General features: G+C 38.0%; 2 protein-coding genes, 1 long non-coding RNA gene and 1 other non-coding gene across 5 annotated transcripts; 1 reads left to right on the forward strand and 3 right to left on the reverse strand.

The window, feature by feature from the left end:
• Nucleotides 1–311: 311 nt before the first annotated feature.
• Nucleotides 312–1,254, forward strand: LOC145906230 (uncharacterized). Its single transcript, XR_014402813.1, has 3 exons — nt 312–391; nt 517–705; nt 1,231–1,254. It is a non-coding gene; the product is annotated as an uncharacterized LOC145906230 (long non-coding RNA).
• On the reverse strand, nt 1,098–6,088 carry LOC145906229 (uncharacterized). 2 transcript variants are annotated; one of them, XM_082993655.1, is made up of 6 exons: nt 5,925–6,088; nt 3,304–3,417; nt 2,903–2,998; nt 2,729–2,843; nt 2,003–2,465; nt 1,098–1,627 (listed from the first exon to the last, which is right to left on the reverse strand). In XM_082993655.1, exons 1-6 carry the CDS (start codon nt 6,013–6,015, stop codon nt 1,349–1,351), a joined length of 1,158 nt encoding a protein of 385 aa, XP_082849781.1. In that variant the 5' UTR covers nt 6,016–6,088; the 3' UTR covers nt 1,098–1,348. The 2 variants fall into 2 exon arrangements, with proteins under 2 accessions (XP_082849781.1, XP_082849782.1); XM_082993656.1 differs by lacking the exon at nt 5,925–6,088 and adding an exon at nt 4,909–4,973.
• A 3,028-nt stretch (nt 6,089–9,116) lies between these two features.
• On the reverse strand, nt 9,117–22,704 carry LOC145905706 (calcium-transporting ATPase type 2C member 1-like). The gene is made up of 24 exons (XM_082992972.1): nt 22,548–22,704; nt 21,349–21,503; nt 19,729–19,815; nt 19,414–19,503; nt 18,977–19,111; nt 17,837–18,024; nt 16,530–16,638; nt 16,035–16,193; nt 15,657–15,801; nt 15,249–15,440; nt 14,811–14,908; nt 14,580–14,675; nt 14,228–14,317; nt 13,667–13,771; nt 13,264–13,414; nt 12,644–12,814; nt 12,201–12,349; nt 11,804–11,970; nt 11,405–11,473; nt 11,213–11,329; nt 10,538–10,685; nt 10,376–10,471; nt 10,049–10,190; nt 9,117–9,487 (listed from the first exon to the last, which is right to left on the reverse strand). The coding sequence occupies exons 2-24, from the start codon at nt 21,463–21,465 to the stop codon at nt 9,360–9,362; spliced, it is 2,949 nt and encodes a 982-aa protein (XP_082849098.1). The 5' UTR covers nt 21,466–21,503; nt 22,548–22,704; the 3' UTR covers nt 9,117–9,359.
• On the reverse strand, nt 17,263–17,381 carry LOC145907511 (5S ribosomal RNA). The gene has a single exon (XR_014402896.1). It is a non-coding gene; the product is annotated as a 5S ribosomal RNA (ribosomal RNA).
• Nucleotides 22,705–23,131: the final 427 nt, after the last annotated feature.

A 23,131-nucleotide genomic window follows, 5' to 3' on the forward strand; every position in this document is an offset into this window, starting at 1 on the left:
GCAGCGAATTAAAGGCAAACCTCCAGAAAGCCTTGTTTGTTTATTACTTGAGGTAACATTTACAACATATAATTTAAACAGCATTTTTTTAGTTTAGGTGATTGTTTGCTGGCTAATGCGAATTATTAACGCTAGATGCCGTTAATGCAACTGCATTTAGGGAAATACCCTTTGCTGACTATACTCATCACACATTTGCTGTAATAATTGTTACGCAACAGTATCATTTTCGACGGCACAATCGAACCCTTGGCCTCAATTGAAAGAGTTATAGCGTATTTGAATAAGCACTTTACTTTGTTAATATTTACCACAGCAACTTTCAAGTACAATGGCAAACGCCACTGAAGCTCTTCCATCGAATGATACCAGCAGCACCATAGCAACTCCAGTAAGTATAACATTCCAAGAAGAATCATTCCTCATTTGTTCAAGTTGTGTTCACAAATTATGTGCCAACTTGTTTTTTTATTATTTTTATCGGTAACTTTAACTTAACATATTTTTTCACAACAGGTGTCTGGACCTAGTTCTATGGAAATTCTTCGTTTGAGCATTGGTGGCAACCCAGAACACACTATTCAACTTTTAACTACCTTTCTTATCCTTTACACTATAATATACATCTGCTCGGTTGGCTTTATAGTGTCCAAAACCTCCTGGAAAACGCCTAAAACGTATGCAACTCACAACCGAATAGCAAAGGTTGGTACAGTTGTATGCAAACATGTAATATTTAATACTTGTTGGGAGAAAGTCAACGTAAATTGGTTGATTTTCTGCGCTAACCGTCAGGTCCTACAAGAGGTGATTCAGCCTATGCACCACGGTCCAAAAATATCATTGTTTACTTTGAAGCTAAAGGTTTTCTTTCAAAAAGACTTGGTCAAATTTCAATATTATGTGCATGCTTCGTAGAAAAAGGTCTAGCATCAGTACATTTTTCCTCTCAATGGCACTTATTGCAGCTATACCCGCGCTTTTAAAATATTCACAGCAACAACAACCAGTTAGGAAACTTGTATTAAATCATAGGTGAAAGATCGTTTGCGAACACTAAATACTTAAAAAACATCATGTTCGCAATTTTTTACTTACCAGATTGGAAAAAATGAATAAAATACGGAAAAACGTTGAGATCATCTGCGCAATTATCGATCGCTGAAAAAATATACTTTCCAATCTGGTATACTTACAAGAATGAACTAAAGTGCAACATTCTTCATGTAGAGTTTGAAAAAGGACATCGGATGAGCGAAAAGAAGATCAACGGCGTCGACATATTATAACAAGCAACAATGCCACTATCGGTTGAATAACAATGCAAATAAAGCAAGAAACGCTTCACTCAGTATATCATACTTCCATAGGCGTACGCCCCTCCAGTCTGGTCTTCCCAATACTGGCCCCCGTATTGGCCGTAGGGGTCATAATTTTGGGCATACCCGGCGCCCCAGTCCCGTTGGGAGTACTGGGGGTATGCTACTTGTGGCGATATGGAATATATTTGCTGCTGGGGGTCTTCATACCCTGGGGGATTTCCCGCGCGGGTTGGTGGGTAACCTTGATAATATCCCCGGACGCTTCCGTAGGCAGATGGTGGCCTAGTGGAAGGCCGATTAGCGTCCTGTAAAAGAGATGCGTTTGTTACGTTATAAGCGTGATGGTTGCTAATTGAAAGCTTTTCAATAAAGTTTTTACGTGTATGTTATAGGTCTTTGTTACAGATATTATTAAAAGTACAAAAATATCTGGGAATTCGACGAAATAATAAAAATATTGGGGTTTTGTCGGTATTGTTCGCAATCCATGGAACAAATTATGATGATAAACGTGATTTAGAATTTGCCAGGAAATATTTTTCCACCATATTTGGCCCCTTTGTATTCGTTAGTTCAACAAAAACTCTCTCGTTGCAAGTTTAATCCACTTACCCATCCACGTTTCACATAGGGTATTGAATAGGCATAGTCAATAAATAAAATCGCTGTGACCACAATACCTGATAATCACTCATTCCTTCCATATACATCCCCGAATCCGCTGACGTCGGGTTTGACGTCACCGCCAAGTCGTCTGCAAATGACGATCCATTTCGCTTCAAGATTCCTTGAGGATAAGTTCTGGTTTTTCGCTCTTGGTTGAGATTCGGCTGTGAGGCGGATCTTCTGAGGTTACTTCTTCTGCCACTAGCTGGCATTGATGCCACCGACATCGCTCGTTCGCTGGGGGCTTTACTTTTTTCATATGCGCCGATCTGGGGCGCGGTTCGGACCGACCATTCTGACATGGCAGGCGATGGCGATTTCGAGCCACCGGATTCGCCCCGACTGCTGCCTTGGTAACGACTGTTAAGTGAAAGAGATGATCGCGTTCTTCGTAGCGGTTGGTTTTGCAGGTCGTTGCGGACATCCAGCATTGACTTGGATCGACTGAGTTGACGGTTGTCCATAGACCTGGACCGACTAAATTTACAGCAAAATAATTTTTTTAAATATATATTATTTTCTCGTTCTATCGCAACAACGAGTGACTGTGAAATAAACTGACGCGGTTATTTGTATCAAATAGATCAATGCAATTTGCTGGATATCGAGCAAAAGTTCCGCACATTGGCATTGTTCTAAAAATTATCACAAATATAAGAAACAACCACGGAATATGGAAACGCTGACTACAGTCCAATAGATTTTCCGACCACATTAAAGTCAATTTTTTAACTGATTACTTGTATGGTGGTGGTTCCCCGTAGTTGGACTCGATATCGTAGGGACTTCCCCGGCTTGATACGGACGACCCCCCTCTCATTGAACCGGCGCGCGACGAAGTTCGGAAAGTACGGCCTAATCGTAAGCAGGAATAATGACAACATTTATGACACTTTTAAATCATATTCGTTTACCTGTCGTTGCATTGGGCAACAAGTAAGGTCGGTATTTTGAGCTGCTGGTCGTCATAACCGACTCCGTATCGCTTATTTCCCCTTCATCCGGAGTACCTGAATAGTGTTTTTATTTCACGATATTGTTGGTTATGAAACAGAACAAATTTTGCGAGATTAATAATTGAAAGGAACGTAGCAGGATTGGCATCAAAAATATTAAGATTATCTACATGTGAACAAAGGTTTCAGAAAAGATGATTTGTTGATAAAGCTTGTCAAAAACAACACTGCAATATCAATAGCACGTTTGAGACACCACGGTATTTCTTTTTAATAAAGTTTTAGCGAAATAACCGTTTGTGTTTGCCGGTAATCGAAAAACATTTTCAGTACACTATAAACAGGGAAAGAACCAATACCTCCATTTTTCTTTAACCTTTTCTTACGCCTCTTCTCCATGTAACAACATCCTCCAGCGCAGAGCAGGATTGCCACGGCAAGGATCGGTAGAAAAATCGTCAAAACATTGTGATCTGCGTTGTGACGTAACAATTAGTATGTTTGTCAACGCACAATTGCGGCGCAATTGTTTGTGACCAATCACGTTACGGAAGAAGAGCGGTAATTGTCATGTGTTGTTCGTTAATAATGTATTGGTGACCTCACAGACACGTATGTGTTGCAGCCTGGGGGCGTCACATACGCCGTGTTGTTACCGTTTCGCATAGTTACCGAAACACCAGACAAGTGCTGACGATAGATTACGTTGTGGGAAACCGTAACGCGTTTGTATAAACAACGTTGTCCCCTACACGCAAATCCAAAAAATATTAAATTTATTTAGGTTTGAAGTTGACACTAGGTTTTCTGATTATGCAGTACTTTTTTTCCTATTTTCAAAATTGTGGCGGATTCATCCTTTGTGCCTGGAATGCCAAAAATACATTCTCCCAAGATACTTGCAAGAGATGGAGAAAAAGATTAATTTGTTGGCTGGCATTTGGTACCTGCTGCAATCAGGTACTAAATGAAGGTACTCAAAAAATGCAAAACTTTGGCAATCAGGTACTTTTAACATTTGACCACAGATACAAATCTACCACTACTGTACAAATTGCTTCTTTTCTGATTATTGACTAAAGTTTAACATTTATATTCCTACGGCCTAATTCAACTCTCACAATACAACTTTTGCTTATGGTTGTCAAAATCTTTCCTCACACCAACTACACCAACTGTCAATGAATACAATGGCGCTGTTGAACTTGGAAATCGTTTCTGCTTATATAATTTGTAATACAAATTTGAATTTTGGTATCAATAGGCTTGACTGAATCCGAATATCACTTCGTATTTGGTGTGAATACCCCCACAATATGTTAGAAAAACGAAGTATTCAGGTCTTATGGTAATACCGAGCCCACGTATTTTGATGGACATTTTCTCTGTAAATTCGCGAGAACTAACCATTCACAGGCACAATTAGTTTAAACACAAGTTTGTTAAAATAACGACAGAAAACAATCTCAAGATGACTCCGGGAACATAAATTTATATGTTAACATCATATTCCACAAAAGACAGCGGTTTTACTTCAAAACTTATTGTCGTAGACCAACATTAGGGTTTGAGTTGAAAAAAAGGTCTCAATATCAAAACCAAAAATCGTCAAGATTACCACAACGTATCTGAGAGTTTACTGACTTACCGGCATTGGTTGTCTGTGGATTCGTTTGCTTAGTATGAGGCATTATAAGACTTTAAGAACTCAACTGAATAAATTAACCTTTTACAAACCGTTTTGAATCTTCCTACTTGCCAATATTCAAACTGAACTTCAACTGACTGTAAACTGCTGAACATCTTTACCCCAACCTTCTATGACGTAATTTACAGCTTGTTTACAGCCCAGGGGAGAAACTTGATTGTAAACAAACAACAACTGACCTCAGGTTAAAGCGTTCGAACCATAACAATTAGTTACTGTTTTGTAGTTGTCCATGCAATTATGACGCAATAATTACCTCTGTTCTCAGCGTTTCTCTTCCATCTTTCGGACATCATTAATCCACCCACCTTGGGAGTTAAATATCTCCACTAACAAAAACTACTGCGGCGCGGGCAAAACTTGCCAGGTAACATTCCCCAAAACGCCCTAGGGCCTTAAAGTGCGCGCGCTCATAACGTTTCGCTCATGTTACGATATATACAATCTGAGACTTTGACATCGAACGGTGTGATTATACACGTGGTCTTTCGTTGGTGTCACCGTATTTTTTGAAGAGCGACACCACGAGGTTTAGATCGGCGTTCTTTTTTATCCTCTCGATGGCGCTACTGATTGTCGTGAATATGGTCACTCTGTTTTCGATGTTTTGTATATGATATGAATGTATATGAAAGATAACACGGTAAAACATATGGACAAGGGTACAAAATTAGGACAGTGAACAAAGATGTTTGTGTTGCAAACTTAAGCGACCCCCCAGCACCCTTGTCCTCACGTTACATCACCCAACGTCGAATCGGTTCGTTTTTTAGGAATATTACTACGCAAATTTAGGAAAATGAATGCCTGATGCCTTCTAATGACTGGTAGATTTTGTGCCGAACAATTTAACCAATTTAATACCGTTAGTATTCCAAAAAGACTTTTTTTCACGGCCCTATTTTGCGACTGATCAGAATTACACAAACTATATTCGGAATAGCCGATCAGTGATGACACCAATGTCATCAGGTTAACAGGGGATTAATCCAAAAATCATTTGTTAAGGTTACTATTTTTTGCAACCAATCTTTTGCAATTAAAAATACTTTGGACGACCTTTCGTCAGCTCCCAGGTTCTCAAAAATTGATGTTTTTAGGAAAAATAGAAGCAAATAGCAAGTTAAGTCAACCTACTGCGGGCTAAAATTGCAAATTAAGAAGAAACGTCCTGACATATTGATGATTGGTGCGTCGCAAGCGAACAAGTTTGAGAACCGCTGAGCTAACTCATAAAATTGGAGAAACACAAGCAATTATGACGTAACATACCGTCCTCCTTTTGGTAAGAGTCGTTCCATGCTTGGGCGTAGGCCGCCAAATTATGGAGAGTTAACAATCCAATTGCATTCCTCATCGCCATCGCAGCAAACACAAGAATATGGGGCCAAACCGTACCATTAAGTTAGGCATAACAGTTCATAATGATGGTTTTAAAGTGTTCCTACAAAATAGTGGATAAAATGCCATACATTTTCACAAACAAGAAATTCTTAGATTTTCAATTGGATAATCTCAAAACCCTTTGGTCATCATCCGTTTAGTAATTTGAAACAAAGTCACATGAAATATAGGCCTATCAATACAACTTCTAAATGCATGTTTTATTGGTATAAATACTGGGCACCTTTGTACACTGTTTTATTAAAACTTCTCAAATCTGGTGCACATCATGAAAAACTAATTAAAATTGACCTAAAAAGACGATCGTCAAGCGCTTAAAGCAGATAATCAACAAAGCACTCAGCTGTAATTAATCCATCATTAAATTCAGGCGTTCTTAAAATGCCTGTTGTATGATAACGGCGCTGGTGCTCAACAGTATAATGCGGGCTGAGGGACTGAGACAGAAATATGCCGTCCGGCGAGTTTTCTGCGTGATTAACTTTGCTGTTGGTAAGAGAAATACACTCGTACAGTAATAATGAATTCATGTAACGGCCCATATCATGTTTTTGCGTAAAAGACAAAAAATCGTTATGTTGATAGTTTTTTGTGATGCTTTTTAAAATAAACATCAATTACAAAGAAAAAAGCGATTTTTTTGTCGTAGCTCTGCGGTAACTCTGTATAACAAAGAAAGAACAGTGCACTCTTTCCTAATTTTCCTTTATTGACAGGTATGCTATCCCGAACTCATAACTACGATTTTTTTTAAACGTCAACGTCTTAGAAAATACGAACTTCCTTATTACTTTATTTTTACGCACTTAAAAGCTGTTTAGCTGCTTCGCCCTTTTTTGTCATGATTTGTCCGACATTTTTTCATTCATCTAAGCAATGTTTTTGTGTATAAACACTAGATGATAAATATCGAAGCACAACATCAGCTATTACCGCTTTACAAAAGATAAATTTACGCGTTAGTTACCAATGTTGCAATTGTCTTAAACACGACCAAATTACAGAAAACGGTAGATATATATCTTCCAAAATATAAAATTTAATTTTCTGTCCTGAACTACATATGTTTCCTGTAATGTTTCCTTACAAAACCTTTCGGAAAATAAAAACAAAATTTTCTTCAAAAAATTTCTACCACGACTTCAAAACTTTGCGCATATTATTTGCAGATGATCCAATAAGAACCTTTTTTTATCTATTTCATTAAGCAAGTGTTGATTGCTCGGTCAGATGGCATTGCGATAACAGCACGTAGCGCCAATCTGCGCCAATCTTTGATAAGTTTGCCTTGAAACTTGATTCGCCTGAAGCCATGAACAATTTCCTAAATAAACAAACGCATTTTTGCCGCTAGTTTGCGCCCGTGAGCTTTGCCAAGCGAACTTTCGGCGAAATTGGCAGAATCGGTAGAAACGTACGACCCAGTGCTGGATTAAACCATAATGCAAACAAAGCACATGGCTTAGGGCCAGCCAAAAATTTAAGCCACATAAATAATTTGAAGACGTAAGTTCAGGATTAAATAAGTCACAAGGTCAACAACGTCTTTGGTAATCTTCTTGGCGTCGATACTTTAATTTATTCACAAACTTTGAAACATTCTCTTTTAGCGTATTTTTTTTTCACTCTTACTCCTGGTGGGCACAATATATGGATAATTTCAGGCCACTTGCCATTATTTACCTCAGGACCAACAGAGCCTTTGCAAGCACTGGTGCGACCCATACGTCAACGAACAACCCGATTCCGAATCTTCTGATAAAAACGCAAAGAAGTAAAAAAACGCAGTTGATTGAAACATCGATGCCCAGTGTTTCTGTCCAAGTGTTTCTGTCCTATTACTACCTGACGCAATAAAGTTACATGTAAATATACTGAACTACAGCTGTTGACGGAGTGGTCGGAAGCACCTAAAGTAAGCTTTAAGAAGTGGATATTACTTACCACAAACAACAACCCTGAGCTTTTTGTGAAAATTATCCACCTAAAGTTGCGCCAATTGCGCTAAGGCCGCGAACCCGGATACGGTAACGGTTACCCTTAGGTAGTAACACTACAGGTGTTCAACATTTTCATTCTTGTCTTATGCATTTACGAAGGCTGTGTTGTATAAGTTGCATAAAGCTAAGGTCTACAGTAGGGCCCTTTACCGGAACAATTGGTATTGACGATCATTAACAAAGTGCTATAGATCCGGTCGGAAAAATTTCCCAAGTCAAACCAACGAGTTCTGTGACAATTAACCTTCTGACATTTAGGCTGAAACCTACCAATTCATTCAATGCTATAAATCCTAGAAATTGAGTTTAAGCGGTCATTTGCCTTCAATGCAGCACCTGGTGACAGTTTCTCTTGTTTGCCACTATTGCTGGATCTTGTGACTCGTGAAAGGTGATTACTACTGCTCAACATAAAAAAAATATTTCAGCTGCATAAAGACAGCACAGGGTGAGGTTTTGCAAAGGTCAACCGGGAAACTGCATGTCCTGCGGGGGATACAAATAGCATTAAAAGGGCCTCCAAAACAGTTATAAGACATCTAATACTAAATGCATTGTGTAGAGGAGGGTTGGCGACTTCACTTAATTGCAAATCTGTGATTCATTGGGGGAGCGGTTGAGGTGGCTTTTTCGCAAATAATTTTGACCATGCAGAGTCTGTAGATGATGGGACTAACACAAAATCACAAATTGGGAATTCTTGTGATTCAATTTTCAACAAAATCCACCTTGGAGTTGGGTACTTTTTGACCAGATTATCAACAACACCCTCCTCCAATGGACTGACTGACTAAAAACCATACTAAAAAATGTCCGAAGTACGTTCAAAACTGTCCTATGCATCTGTGCTCATTCAAGGTGAACACTGGCGCCCACGCGTAACCCATAGCATTGTTACACACAATTTTACTCGGGTTTGAGAAGGGAATTTTCCGACCAAGAAACTCTCATCCATAGAAACACTAAGATGGGGCCGTAGCCCTTACTCTGGTGTTAAAATCCTCGTATTAGCTAAACTGTCCTGATAGCTCTCTGTGGACCTTACACATAAATTTGAATGAATAATTTTATTTTGGAACACTAAGCACGATACGGCCAATACGAGTTTGCTGCATGCACGAAAAAACGGAGCAAATACTGCTTGTTGCCAGGGCAACAGTGTGACAGCATATCATACCAGCCAATGAAATCACGCGTCACAGTGGCCATCAATTGACGGCGACGTCAAACACGCAAGATTGCAGTAAAACTCACGACTTTTGCGAGGAAAAAAAACAAACCTAGTGAGTCTACGTAAGAAAGGTCAAACGAGTTCGAAAAATTCGCGTTTCGGCGTTTTTCGGGACTTTTTCTCGCGGCGCCGAAGCAGAAACTTCCAGATTTCGGACGCGACGAAGACGGTGGAGGAAATGCACAGAAGATGGAACAAGTCTGTGAAAACAACCCACCGTAAGCTTCAGAGACTCGAGCCACAAAAATGAGGACCAAGGGTATGCTCGTTTTATACAACAAACACCTTTGTAACGCAAATTACGGATTTACTCATAATTCTGAGAATACAGAGACTGACCTATATACTGTTGAAAACCTGATAATGTTTTCAACAGTATGGGTCAGTCTGTTTATTCTCAGAAACACCTTTGTAATTATTCAAATTACGCAGTAAGCTGTTTCGGTATCTTCATATTTGTCTGTTCTTTTATGGTGTTATGGAATTTATTGAGATTACTTTTTGTCACAGCTGATGATCTCGTGTTATAAAAGTCTTTTTGACAAAGAAGTCGGTCAGTTCGAAGTACCAAGACATTAGAATAGAGCAGTTGCAAATATATGCTCCACAATTAACCCATTGCATAGATATTGAAAGTTTAGACCAACCAAGCTCATAGTATCACAATAAAAAAGAACTCCAATTGAACAATACAAACGTGTTAGTATTGTTTTAGTCGGAATTTTAAGGTACGTATGTAACATATCGTATTTAATACTGACCGAGTAGTGTAAGTGATTCGGTTTGAAACACTGCCTGCAGTGGAGGGAAATAAATAACGAGCAACTGACCGAGTAGCGAACCTCCCACCGCTATTAAAAACACTCGGTTCGCGAAAAATCCGATCTCAAAAATTGACTTCGTCTGCAAAAAAATGAGTTTTTCAATTAATTACAAAATTAATATTCAAAAAATTATGCAAACTAAACGTTTATGGTCATTAAACGAACAAATCATTTACTCAATTAAAGTTTTATAATATTCAAGTTGGTAAAAAAGCTTTGACGTCATAGATCTGACGAAACAGTGACGTCATAATATCCACATACCTGTGATCTGCTTCCAAGCGCGTTAAACATGTCGAACATAACAAAGCAGGTAAACGTCATCGTGGTATCGCGTGGTGTTATAATATTGTCGCGCATCTGTGACGTCACAATGCATGTCGCGGTTAGCGGGGGAAGTTATTATAAAAGATTTTAAAAACTCGCCTCGCGCCAGAAAATATAGAGCGTCCCCATAACGATGATAGAGGCGGACATAAGGACCCGCAGGATCAATTCTTTCGTCACAATGGGGTCTTTGACTCTACGCGGGGGACGTCTGATGACGTCTTTGTCGACCGGCTCCACACCAAGACTGCATGGCAACAAGTGTTCGGATGAATGGAAAAGAATATCATAGTTTGGAAAGCTCTGTCCAACTGACAGTTTTTGTATGTGGGTTTATTGTAGCTTTATTAAATGAGTTCACCATAATAAAATTATAGATTTTTCAAACGTATTGTAGACGTAACCTAAAAGAACCATTTGGAAAATCACAATATAAATAACTTCGTGCCAAACGCAGTTTTAAAAGAACCATGGCAGTTGTAAATGTACGCAGTTGTAAAACTTATAAATGTTATCAAGAAGTTTGTGGTTTTTCACAATATGATCCCGGGGATGATCGAGAAAAGCAAAAGATATGCAATAATGCGATACAGCCTTGTGGTAAAAAACGCAACTGCAAAGAAAATGGCTTAAACTGCCACAAGCCACAATTCTTTCTAAATCGGGTTCCTAAATCTGACCAATTGTAAAGACAACGCATCGACTAATGCACTGCCTTGGGACATGAAACTTCCAGAAACTGGAAAAACACGTAAATGCTCGTTAAAAACTAACCTTTGCGCTGGTGGCCCATCCATAATAATGTTGATCCATAAGATCTGCATCGCATTAAGAGGGTTTGGCAGCTTAAACAAGGTTGATAAAGCTATGAGGGAAAGTGCAGCTATGCTCCTGCAGAAAGTATAACGATTGTTACGTCACAAACGGCATCATTTAAACTTAGTGGTGCTGGGATTTGAAACGTACGTGCTCAGCTGGAAGCGAACGAAGTTGCGAATATTGTAGAAGATTCCCTTGCCTTCCTCTATAGCTGACCTATAATGACAGATCAAAATGAGTTGAAAAGTAAGATTTTGTGGGTAGACTTGATAAGTATAGAAGAAAGGACGCCATTCTTAACTATACGATCAATTTTGCGAAATAAACAGTGTAATTGGTGCATTTTCTTCTAGATGGCACAGCTATTGAAAAAAAAGATTTTTTGGGGGGCCACGGCCTTTTACAATTTAAAATTTTCTGGAAAGTTATAAAAACCCAATCACAAGATTTCTAACACTCTAAATAGCTTTCTGCTAAAAATCCGCAAGAATTTGGTGTAAACTCCAACTAAAATTCGCCAAATTCCTGGCTTATATTACAACTCACATGATTGTAGAAAGATCATCGTCCACCAGAATCATGTCGGCCGCCTCTTTACAAACATCAGTGCCCGCTTCTCCCATAGCAATCCCCACGTCGGCTTTTCTTAATGCCACCGCGTCGTTGACTCCGTCTCCGGTCATACCGACCACTAGGTCGAGCTCTTGCAACGCCTACATAGAAATCGTAAAATTTAATAAATCATAGATTGAAAAAGCCACATCTGTTATTACACATTTTACAAAAATAATGTATCTAAAAATTTGGTCACTTTTAATAAAGTTTAATTTAAATTATGGCCGTGTTTACCTAAAAATATCACAATATACAAGCAAATCATTTTAAACATTTTTGCATAAACCAGCTTGGTTTGTAAGATAAGTTCTCGAGGCCTTGACCGCACCTTTACAATCTTAAGTTTATGCTTGGGGTTGGCTCTGTAGAAAACCTCAACATTCTGGATGCAGTTTGAGAGCTGGTGGACGTCGTAAGATTCGATCTCGGCTCCAGACATCGCTTTCCCACCCTTCGAATAGATTCCCAGCCTAGCAGCTGTACAAGAATTGCAAAAAATCAGTGAGGACTCGAACAAATGCGAAGAATTTAATTCGAAGTTTACAGAAAGCAATTGCTGCTTTCATTATGTACAGATTTAAACACAATGGTACTAAAGGATTTTCATTTGGACCAAGAATAGCACTTAACACTTTAAATATACTTTAGCAACTGCAGATGGGCATATTTAGTGAACAGAGTTAGACTTTTACTTACTCGCGTTTATTTTTTCCAAGGGTTTTGGGGATTATAAAACATATTGGACAAATCCTAACATAACTTGAGACTTACCGATGGATAAAGCAGTTTCTTTCGCGTCACCAGTAATCATCTTAATATGGACGTTTGCTGCTGACAGAACTCTCACTGCCTCGTGGATTCCTGTCCGAGGCGGGTCGATAATTCCCATTATTCCAATAAAACTTAAACTTCCCAATTCTGAGCCTTTCGCCAGCGCCAATACTAAAACATAACATAGGGTTTTTGAAGAAGAGATTATCAGTGTGACGTTCAACGTGAGCTTGTTTAGTTTTATAGAATGTTAATTTTCGGACGCTTTCAACGCGATATATGTAACGCAAGATTCGCGAATCCCGAAACCATTGCATTTTTTTGTTAATCCAATTTTTTTAAACTTATTATTAGGGGTCAGACTCCACTCTTATAACAATAACGGTGTTTTGTTTGCAAATTTTATATCTGTATAGACATGGAAACATGGCTTTGTTTTGCAATGGAATTAACTCTATTGCCAACAAACCACAAGCAAAATACTTCAACTAAACAAGCTTGAAACAATTATTACCTTACGCAAACTTGCTCCAAAACTGCTTTTTTATGCAACCAATTAACAAAACTTTTGTCGACACACAAAAACACTTAAAGGTCGCCTTGGTAAGTCAAGTACAAACCTCTTAGTCCAGTCGAGCCCATGATTTTAGCTTGTTCTTGAAACTTGTCGATCATGGACTTAGTGAGAGGCATAGGATGGCCATTTTCTATGTAGGTGTCACATTGAATCAAAACTCTCTCTATTGCTCCTTTCATGAATATCACGTGGTCCTAATACAAATGTAAATGTTGTGTTGCTTGTTGAAAAAAAAATATTGTTGGCCATTTAAACCCGTAGCTTGCCATCAAAATCGACACGTTGATCAACTCAATGTTTCAACGCTGCTAAAATCTATATAATACTTTATAGTTAGACAAGGCAATATCCTCCGACCTTTCCCGAAGAACGAATGACAAAAATTCAAACAATAACAATATCACATATCTAAAAGCATTGTTTGAAAAATTTAAAGCTTTTCTCACCTCGCTGTCTCTATGGCAACAGGTTACGGTCATCCACTTGCGTTCGTGTGAGAATGGTTGTTCCGAGGTTCGAACGAAATCATCCGCACGATGTTCGATTCCAAACTACAAAAATTAGTCGGTTTGAGTTTTTAAACAATGCACATTACTTGCGTTGGGTCATTTACGGATGCGACCATTTGTTAACAGAGAAGGCAGCAATGATTTATGCACATGCATGGTTGGCAGGACCGCCCTAATTAAACCTAATTAACAACAGTTAACGCATCCCGTTTCTAGTTTGATCAACAGCACAGAAGCATTGTTAGTCAATAAATCGCAAAGTTGCTTGAAAGCGCCCCAATACCTCCCAAAAACCACACATTAAAAAGTATTTATAAAAAGTATTCTATGACTTTTAATGTAATTATAAAAGTTTATGAAGCAACCACAACATGACATATTTTTTTATGCCTTGTAGTAATTTATTTTATGTATTTATAAAAGTTTATAGAAGATGAATCAATCAGAGCGTGATATAGAGAAAATAGGCACATGTGTTATTTCCAAGTTTGAACTTACTTTCATCGCAACAGCTAGAAGTGCACCTTCCGTGGGTTGACCAAGGAGAGTATTTCCCTCTATACGAGCGTTGTTGCACACGACGCCAGCCTAGATCACAAATAAGCAACTTGTGTTGTTGTTACAAGGCATCACAGTATGTGCATGGAAGACTCAATAGCAAGGATTGAATACACACAAATACATATTATACAGTTGATTGTAGAAGTGTGTTTTGCTGTGGTACGGAGCTAAGTTATAGTCTCTGTCTGTTTAGTAGGCCGGCAAGACCATCGTAGTAAATTACGCAGAAGCGATAATAACAATTCTTTTGAAAGGTATAAATATGGAATAATACGAAAAAAATTGGTACCTCTATAACAGTGTCAATATCAGGGTGGGATTGGCTTGTGGCTGGCGAGTCAGACACTGTGACGTCACCGTCCCTGTTATATCCAACACCGGATACCTGGAAACAGTGAAAAAGTTAACACAGTTTCTATAAACTTTTTTTTGCTATCAGTACGTTGAGATTAACACTGAAAAAATTCCATGGTAAATAATGTATTTGACTTGGAAATTATAAAACGCCGCAGACACTTACCTCAGCAAGCACTTGACTGGCGGTGTATACTTGGGTGACTGTCATTTCGTTTTTTGTTAGAGTTCCCGTCTTGTCCGAGCAAATCACGTTAACACAACCTGAGAAAATTTTGCAAATTTATTTTTTTTACATACAAATTTTTTTTGTCTATTTCCGTCTGCATACGATTGCAGCTCAACATCCAACTTAGCTACACAATTTGGCAGTTGGTGGTAAATTATTTTCAAAAACTTTTGTCATGCATAAATGCCTCTTCTGCGTTTGGTTTGGTTGCCACGGGAAGCCGTTTATTTTTTTCCTTTTGTACATGTTTTCAATGACCACAAAAAAATGTTAAAATACAATAAATGAAAAGTAAAAATATTCGTAATATAAAAATATTTGCAATAAAAATAATATTCATTAATAATATAAAAAAATACTAAAAAGGTTTCCTACCGAGCGCTTCGACGATCGGCAGTTTTTTAACAATCGCTTTTTTCATCGCCATCCTCATTACCCCCAGCGCCAGTGTTACAGTCACAACGATTGGCAAACCTTCGGGAATGGCTGCCACCGCCAAGCTCACTCCGATCGTAAACATGTCCAGCAGGGGGCGCCCTTGTATCCATCCCAAAAGCATGATCACCCCTGCAGAAGAAATTACTTCAAGTGTCTTGGTTTGACATACAGTGCAGATATTTTTGAACTTTAAACTTTGTTTTTGTGATTTACGTCAAGAATTTATCATAAATGTTAAAAGGGGCTATGTAACTATATATAGTAAGCATATGGATCCAATATAACTATGACACCTATTGTAAATTTACCTTAAAACAAGCACTTACTGAAGATACCATAACTTACCTATAATGCAGAATGACAGAAAGGAGAGCAATTTTCCGAGATCCCCCATGGAATTTTGGAGCGGTGTTTTTGGTGGGTCTTCAGCTTGCATCATTCGGAAGACTTCACCGAATTCGGAATGCTCACCCGTGCTTATCACCACACCCTGTACAATAAATTCTATTGCGCTCTTGCGGAAAACCTCCAGAACTATATACTATATTATGGATATTGTGTTGGTTGTTCCTTGGACTTAGTGTGTGTTTTGCGCAAAAGGATAGAGCTCAAGTTCTTTTTGAATAAAGTACAAAGTTTGTCGTTCAACCCACTGTGCAGGTCCTTATTTGGCGATTACAGGCAGCCAAGAACAAAAGCACGTTGTTCAATCCCAATACGTACCTTGCCGTAGCCACAACGCACGAGAGTCCCCATGAAAGCCACGTTGGTTCGACTGCTGTGTGATTTGCGGCCTGGAGACAAGTTTAATACCTCAGTTGACTTCATAATTGGTTCGGTTTCGCCGGTGAAGCTGCTTTCGTCAACGTAAAGATCGACGGACTACAGCAAAATTAAAGCAATTTAGTTGAAATTAAGTGTAATTTAATTTGTTGTTTTTGAAAGCCAATTTACTATATAGTGCTTCGTTTATATTTTAGACTACAAACGTAACAAAGAACTAATGACCCGTTCGCTGCTTGCCTTAAAATCTACAAGGTTTTATTAATAGTTTAGGAACCACTTGCGTGACGTCAAAGTAAACCGAAAAAAATTATTTTTCCATGGTGTTTTTTTAGTTTTTTATGTACAGACTTGAAAATGTTATCAAGGTTTTCCACTAAAACTTTCTAAGCGTTAATAGCAACAATATAATACACTGTACGCCTTGTCCTTCACCTCGTAAAGTCTGATATCGGCAGGAATTCGATCACCAATTGATATGTGCACGTTGTCACCCGGCACCAAATCACGAGCAAGGAATTTCTGTAGTGTGCCACCACGCATACTGGAATAACATGATTGTCAAGTGACTAAGCACCAAATTAGGTTGTGCGTACAATGGCTATTTATAAATTCAATCTCACACGGTTTATTAAATAACTTAAGACGACTATACGAACGTTCTTTCGTTTGAAAGTTTGCAAAGATATTGTAATTTGAATTGTTTTCCACCGTGGTGTGTCGCGCACAACAAGTGACGTTGGGAAAAGGTCGATTTCAGGAGGAAAATCTTATTCAGTGTGTGGAGAGTTTTCACAAAATCTGGTTTATTTTGTTTTTAGGTTACGCCTAATTAAGTACGACGCACAATTACTCAAAAGTTACATTTCACTGCCTTGTCTATCAATACTGTTCCGTTGTTACATTCTATGTGATATTCGTCAATAAAACCTAATCCAGACTTTTTTATAATTCGATTAAAACCGAATTTTGTGGCACTGCAGCAAAAAAGATTGGGAAACAGTACTGCCCTACAAGTCGCCTACACGTTATGTAAATGTAAACCCCATCAATGTTAATTTCTATGGCACATCAAAACGTACACATACAGAGACCCAGTGCTAAAAAATACACAACCAAGGGTTTTTGCATAAACATGAAAAAGGCAATATTTGATAGTGAAGGCAAAAGCCTACGACACCCGGTATTCCCAGGCGGTCACCCATCCAAGTACTAACCGGGCCCGACGTTGCTTAACTTCCCAGATCGGACGAGATGGGGTGTTCTCAACGTGGTATGGTCGTAGGCGATAGCTAGCGCTTAAGCGGCGCTTTTATGTGTACGGTTTACCGCTTCCAGGTTTAACGTATATTTCCAGGTTTAATTTCTCAATTAAAATAGGATATATCGTGTTTTTAGAAAACCCATGGTATTTTTGGCTCTTTCTACAGAGGTTAACGAATGATCGAAGATTTAAAAAAGGCGCCTGTGATTCAAAAATGCGATTGGCAAGGGAAAATGCAGTCACACATTGATAATCGGAACTACTTTGTTTCGCCAATTAACGAAATCCAAAAAGAATAACGTCTGTGGAAAGAAAGAAATCCACTTCTGTAAATTTTCAGTCAGCTGGGATTTTCGTGGTTCAAATTAGCGAGGTCTGACTGTATTGCAAATGCGAGACTAATCATAAAGCAACCAACAATGATTTCGGTTGAGAATAACAAAACACAGATGCATAATAGTTACGCATAATAACTCACCACTGGCAGCTTGGTGGAACAAGACGGTTCAGTTCTTCGAGAGACTTCTCAGATCTAAATTCTTGGACGAATGCTACAGAAACCACAATAGTGATTGCAACTGCTATGCTGATGGCGTCGTCGTATTGCTTCATAAGGACGCTCACAAGAGCTGACGCGAGCAACAGAAGAATAAGCGGGTCCTTGAACTAAAACATGATCGGTGAATTTTTCTGGGATAATTCGTTTTTTTAGGTAAATTGATCAAAGTATATGTTTTTTACGTTTGGTTTGGTGAAACTCTGGCCTATAAAGAAAACCGGATCTGGACTACATAGAAAAACCGGTTAAGTAACCCATAACGTTACTGAGCATACGGTACTGGTGTGTTTCAACTGCTGGCTTGCGTAGTGGTGTGGTTACAGGGTTTGCCACGCGGAAATGAACAACACAGTACATGCGAAACGGCGACATAAGGTTTTGTTTTCCTTTCACCAAACTAAATGGATATCATGAACAGAAAGGAAATAGAGTCGGCTCGAGCAGCTGTTAATGTTGTTACGCCAATTGTTTACAAAGGGTACAATGCAAGGATATATAATAAATATAGGCGTTCCACTAATTGCTTTAAAAATCCCTGATTTGATTGAAATGGAACGTTAAGCTTGTGATTATTACTTGACATGCAACGACAAAAACAGACTCCCTGTAAACAATTACATTGTCAGCATTCTCAGAATCGCCGAGAAAAAAAATTAATCCGATAACCACATTCAACACTCAGATCCAGAGACCCTTTCGAAGTGGATGATTACCCTTTCGACCTGGTTGACTATCATCCAGTTAATGCTTTTCTGTTGCAGGACAAATTCACCTTTGATGTAATAAACCATGCACGTGGATTTCAACCCGTTACAGGAATTGACTAATGTACATTATCCGGATATAGTCAGATGTGGTCTAGTCCCAACAAGAGGGGATGGGTCGGTTTTCTATCAACAATTTTATATAATCCTAGCAAGGTTCCGGTTGCGCCAATTTTTCACTGGCGACACGTTGCTCAACACGCGACAATATCGATAACAATTGCTTTACGTTGTGGCAACGTAGTAGTTTTTTACAATAATTTATATTGCTGTTAAAAGATGCTACAAGACCAACCTGTTGGAGATATTTCTTCCAAAGTGGGTCGTCCTGCTTGATTTGAAATTCATTATACCCGTGTATTATTCGCCGCCGAGCCACTTCACCATCACTCAAGCCCCACTTTGTATCCGCTTGCAACTGGGCTACTACCTGAAATCAACAATTGTAATCACTTGTTTATACAACGTGCATTTATCTGTAAGCAATGCAATGGCAGATGTTTTCGCTCTGAAGTATTGAACGTGCGTTGTGCATCAGCAGTCCGTTGCAACTGAACTTAAAATCAAAATCATTTCAAAAAACGACCGATTTGCTTCTTAAACCGACACGTTTTAGGCGAAATCCCGTAGGTCTGGTAGCAAATAGCGTACAAGATTAAAAACAAGCTAGAACTTTTCAACTAATTTTCGAAGTTTTCCGGTGAGTTTTTTTTTTTTTAAACACATTCTTACTTCTTCTATTCGTGTTTCAGATGCTTGGTCCGCCTTTAAATCCCATGTCTGTTGTTTCATTTCGGATGAATCACGGTGAAAGGTTTTATTCTGCGGTATAGATTTAGAAAAATTGTTTTTATTTTCAATATTTATTGGACTGCAAAACAGTGCTTTCTGAACTTTTTTGTCGACAGAACCCACTTGAAGACCGTTAATATAAAGTAATGTTTAAAAAATGCAAAAGTCTATATATATATATATGTATATAGCCAAGCATACACTTGTAGTTAATAAAAAATACCGCCATTTGCAATAATTATCATGGATACTTACCTTGCGGTCACTGCCTAAACTGGTCGTCTTGTAACCTCCCTTCAGCACTGCTTTAGCTCTGCCCGACGAAAGAAGGGGCTGAAGGGCCTTCGAGGAATACATTGGAAAATTATGGTTTGAATATACTGAGATGAACCCTATAGGCTTTCTCTTGCTGCCAAAATATTCAGTGGCAGTACATTTGTGGTGTATTTTAACTTAAAGAAACCCACCACACCCTTCACACACTTAACAGATCTAACACAGATATTGATCATCAAATATTTAACCAGGAATTACCATGAAATTTAGGCTTGGGCTTCTTTGGTTTAACTAATTGTTTCAATAATTTAAGAATACAAATATGTGATAAAAAACTTCAAAACATCACAGTGTTGTTGTATATTAATTTGCAAATGCCTTGTAAATTAATACAACATAATTTTTTATTATCCTTGACATATGCAATCTCAATTTAGCTTTTTATCCATCCACCACGCAATTCTTGCAATATGCTCTGCTTCAAAAAAGCTGCAGTGCCACTCATGCCGTACTGTCTGACTGAAGAAGTCTTCATCACTTAGTCAGAGCCAGACAAGTTAACCATATGCTCCTTACCATGGTATCATTCATATCCCCTCTCTGCTACATTTGCCTACAATCACTCTCTATGTCTCAGAAAACATTAAACTTGCAGTGTAAGTTTGTAGACTTGTAAATCCAACAGCGACATTTACTTCACTGCACCTCAACAGGTAGCACTAAATTGTACAATTCTAATTGGCAACGGTAATTAACCCTGTATGCCTAATTTCCTCTTTGATCAACAGGATGATGTCACCAACTTCCTTATCAAAATCCATACAACTGGTGCAGTTAGCACATAGGTTTGTGAAGAAGTGGCAAACTACAAACAAACTTCTACAGATTTAGTCAATTTGCAAGAATTTAAAAGAACATGTACAAATATAAACAACTAACAGTATCTACACAATCTCTACAAACAAATCTTAAAAAGCAAGTCACTGTCAAGTGACAGCATTCTGTTTTCAGCACCTACTTGTTTGTGTAGAAATAGCAAAAAAATCTATTAAATAAACAGTTGATGAATATTTAATGGAAAAATTCATGATTCTTTCAGATAGATTAATATTTCCCATGAGAATTGCTGAATATACGTAAAACTTGTTTCCATATGTTCTCAAAAGTTGTATTTTTACCAAACAAGCTATACCAGCAAGATATAGATCATCAAATAATTTAACATACCTTTTCAGCTGGGTCAATGTGTACAACATAGTCTTGCCCGCCATTGTGATATCTGTACAGTCCATTATCTTGTTCATTCAACTTTCTTCTAAGGATTGTGTTCATTGCAGCTATTACCTGAGCTAATTTCTTTGTATCTTTCTCTTTATAACAACCACATGCACTTGATCTGTTTTCTTTATTCAAGGCAACCTTACATGAGTAGTATATCAATGGCTTTGCCAAAGGTTTTAAATTTGACAACACAACATATCACATAAGTTCTGATTTAAACTCCAGTTACTCTACCCTTTGTACCCAAAGCACTTCTGACCTGCTACACTGCAATCTCAACGACATAAGCAAATAAATACAAAGTCCAAAAATGCTTACAGCAGTGAGTCTCTTCCAAAAGCTTGTCTGTTCCTTTGTGGTGAGGAAAGACTCCTTTGAAAGTTGGGCAAGATCTTGGCCAGATAAATATGCAGCTTGATCAGAGTGATCTTCCATTCTTCATGGTTTCAGTTGAAAAAAAACACATGGAAGGTCTGCGAATGACAGGTTTATATATCATGTCAATATGGCTTATGCAATGAGTAAACAAGACTGTTAGTGAACACATGTATGTTTGCTTAGTCCATGGTTAGCAATTCTCCACTTTCCAACATAAGCTATTCAATCAGAAAGCAAGATCAACTAGAAAATATGTTTTTTAAAGGATCTCTATGTTATGATGCAAAATATTTTAATGTGTTTGTAATAACAATTAGTTGATTTCAAAAGATTGAAATTTGCAATATTTTCTGCATTTTATACAAAAACATTTTAGCAAACAACTGAAATTATTAGCTAATTAACACTTTTTTGACAAAAACGAAGAGAACGATTTAAGCTAAAGTGCCCAATTTCATGTTTTTATCTAGCTTTGAAATCACTAGTGTGGACCCAACGAAACTAACTGACAAATTTAGCCGACAATGTAAAATATCAGTGCCCAGTAACAAAAATGTTTGGTAAAAACATCATTTGAATGACAGATTGGAATGTTTGTTTTTTGTGCGGAGGATTTTTTTCGGCGATATAAATTGCTCGGACGATCGCAACGTTTTTCGTATGTTAATGCATTAGCTAATTGATATTTCGCAGATTATCGGTAAAGTTTTTTCCAATCTGGTTTGAATGAAGGTTTAATCTGAACTAACATAGTAGGCCTTTAAGGCCTAACTATTTCCTGTTCATTTTCATTATTTTTTTTTATCATAGCTTGAAGTATTTCTTACATGTAAGTCTATAAATTTGCAATTATCTATTTGAAGCCTAACATCATCAAGTTAGGGGACATAATTTTTCGAGTGGTTCTGTATAGGCCTATTTGTGGAAAGAACATAGCTGCACATAATATTGCACTATTTTTTAAATAAAACATAACAAGAAAGAAACAATACACAGCTTGCCAGGTTATTGTAGTTTAACGAACTAATCTAGTCATAACCGTGAAACCAGCTTTTAATGGTGGAAACTTTCTTATTATAAAGAGGTGGGCGAGTGGGTTGTTTATAATGTACACAAAAGAGTTGTACATACGAACATACCTGCTAAAATATATGGCGCGGGATATTGCTAATCCTTTTATCAAGTTCAGACTGAAAATGTCGAGGAAGCCTCAAAAATAAACCAGGATACACTTTACAGACTACCACAACACTTCCATTACATGAACTGCGTTTATGACAAATGACAACATGAACATTGGCCTCTGCAACCCCACCTACTGGTAGGTGTGACCCAATCTCTTTCGGCTTAGCAGCGCTATTGAGAAAACTAATTTTAGCAGCCATTGATAAGTTTTTTTTTTTTTGTTAAATCGTGTTATAATTTTTTATAGTTTGCAGAATTGTACGTAACTAAAATTAAATTTTCTTTTGTTTCACGTGTTGTATTTACGGTTATGGAATATCGTTTCTTAATAATTTTAGTGTAATTTAAAGCGATAAAACACAATATTTTTGTATCAAAACGCCCTTGATGGCTGAAAATCCTGATCGGGTAGGGGAAGGGCAAGAACCCCACACTCCCAGGATCGTCAGTTCAAGCAAATAATCCAAATATTTGCTGAACGTCAACTAGATGGTAGAACGGAACGCATCCATTTACCAGCTCACACAGTGCTTATAAA

Source organism: Ascidia mentula, chromosome 6 (assembly GCF_947561715.1).
Source record: "Ascidia mentula chromosome 6, kaAscMent1.1, whole genome shotgun sequence".
Taxonomy (NCBI): Eukaryota; Metazoa; Chordata; class Ascidiacea; order Phlebobranchia; family Ascidiidae; genus Ascidia; species Ascidia mentula.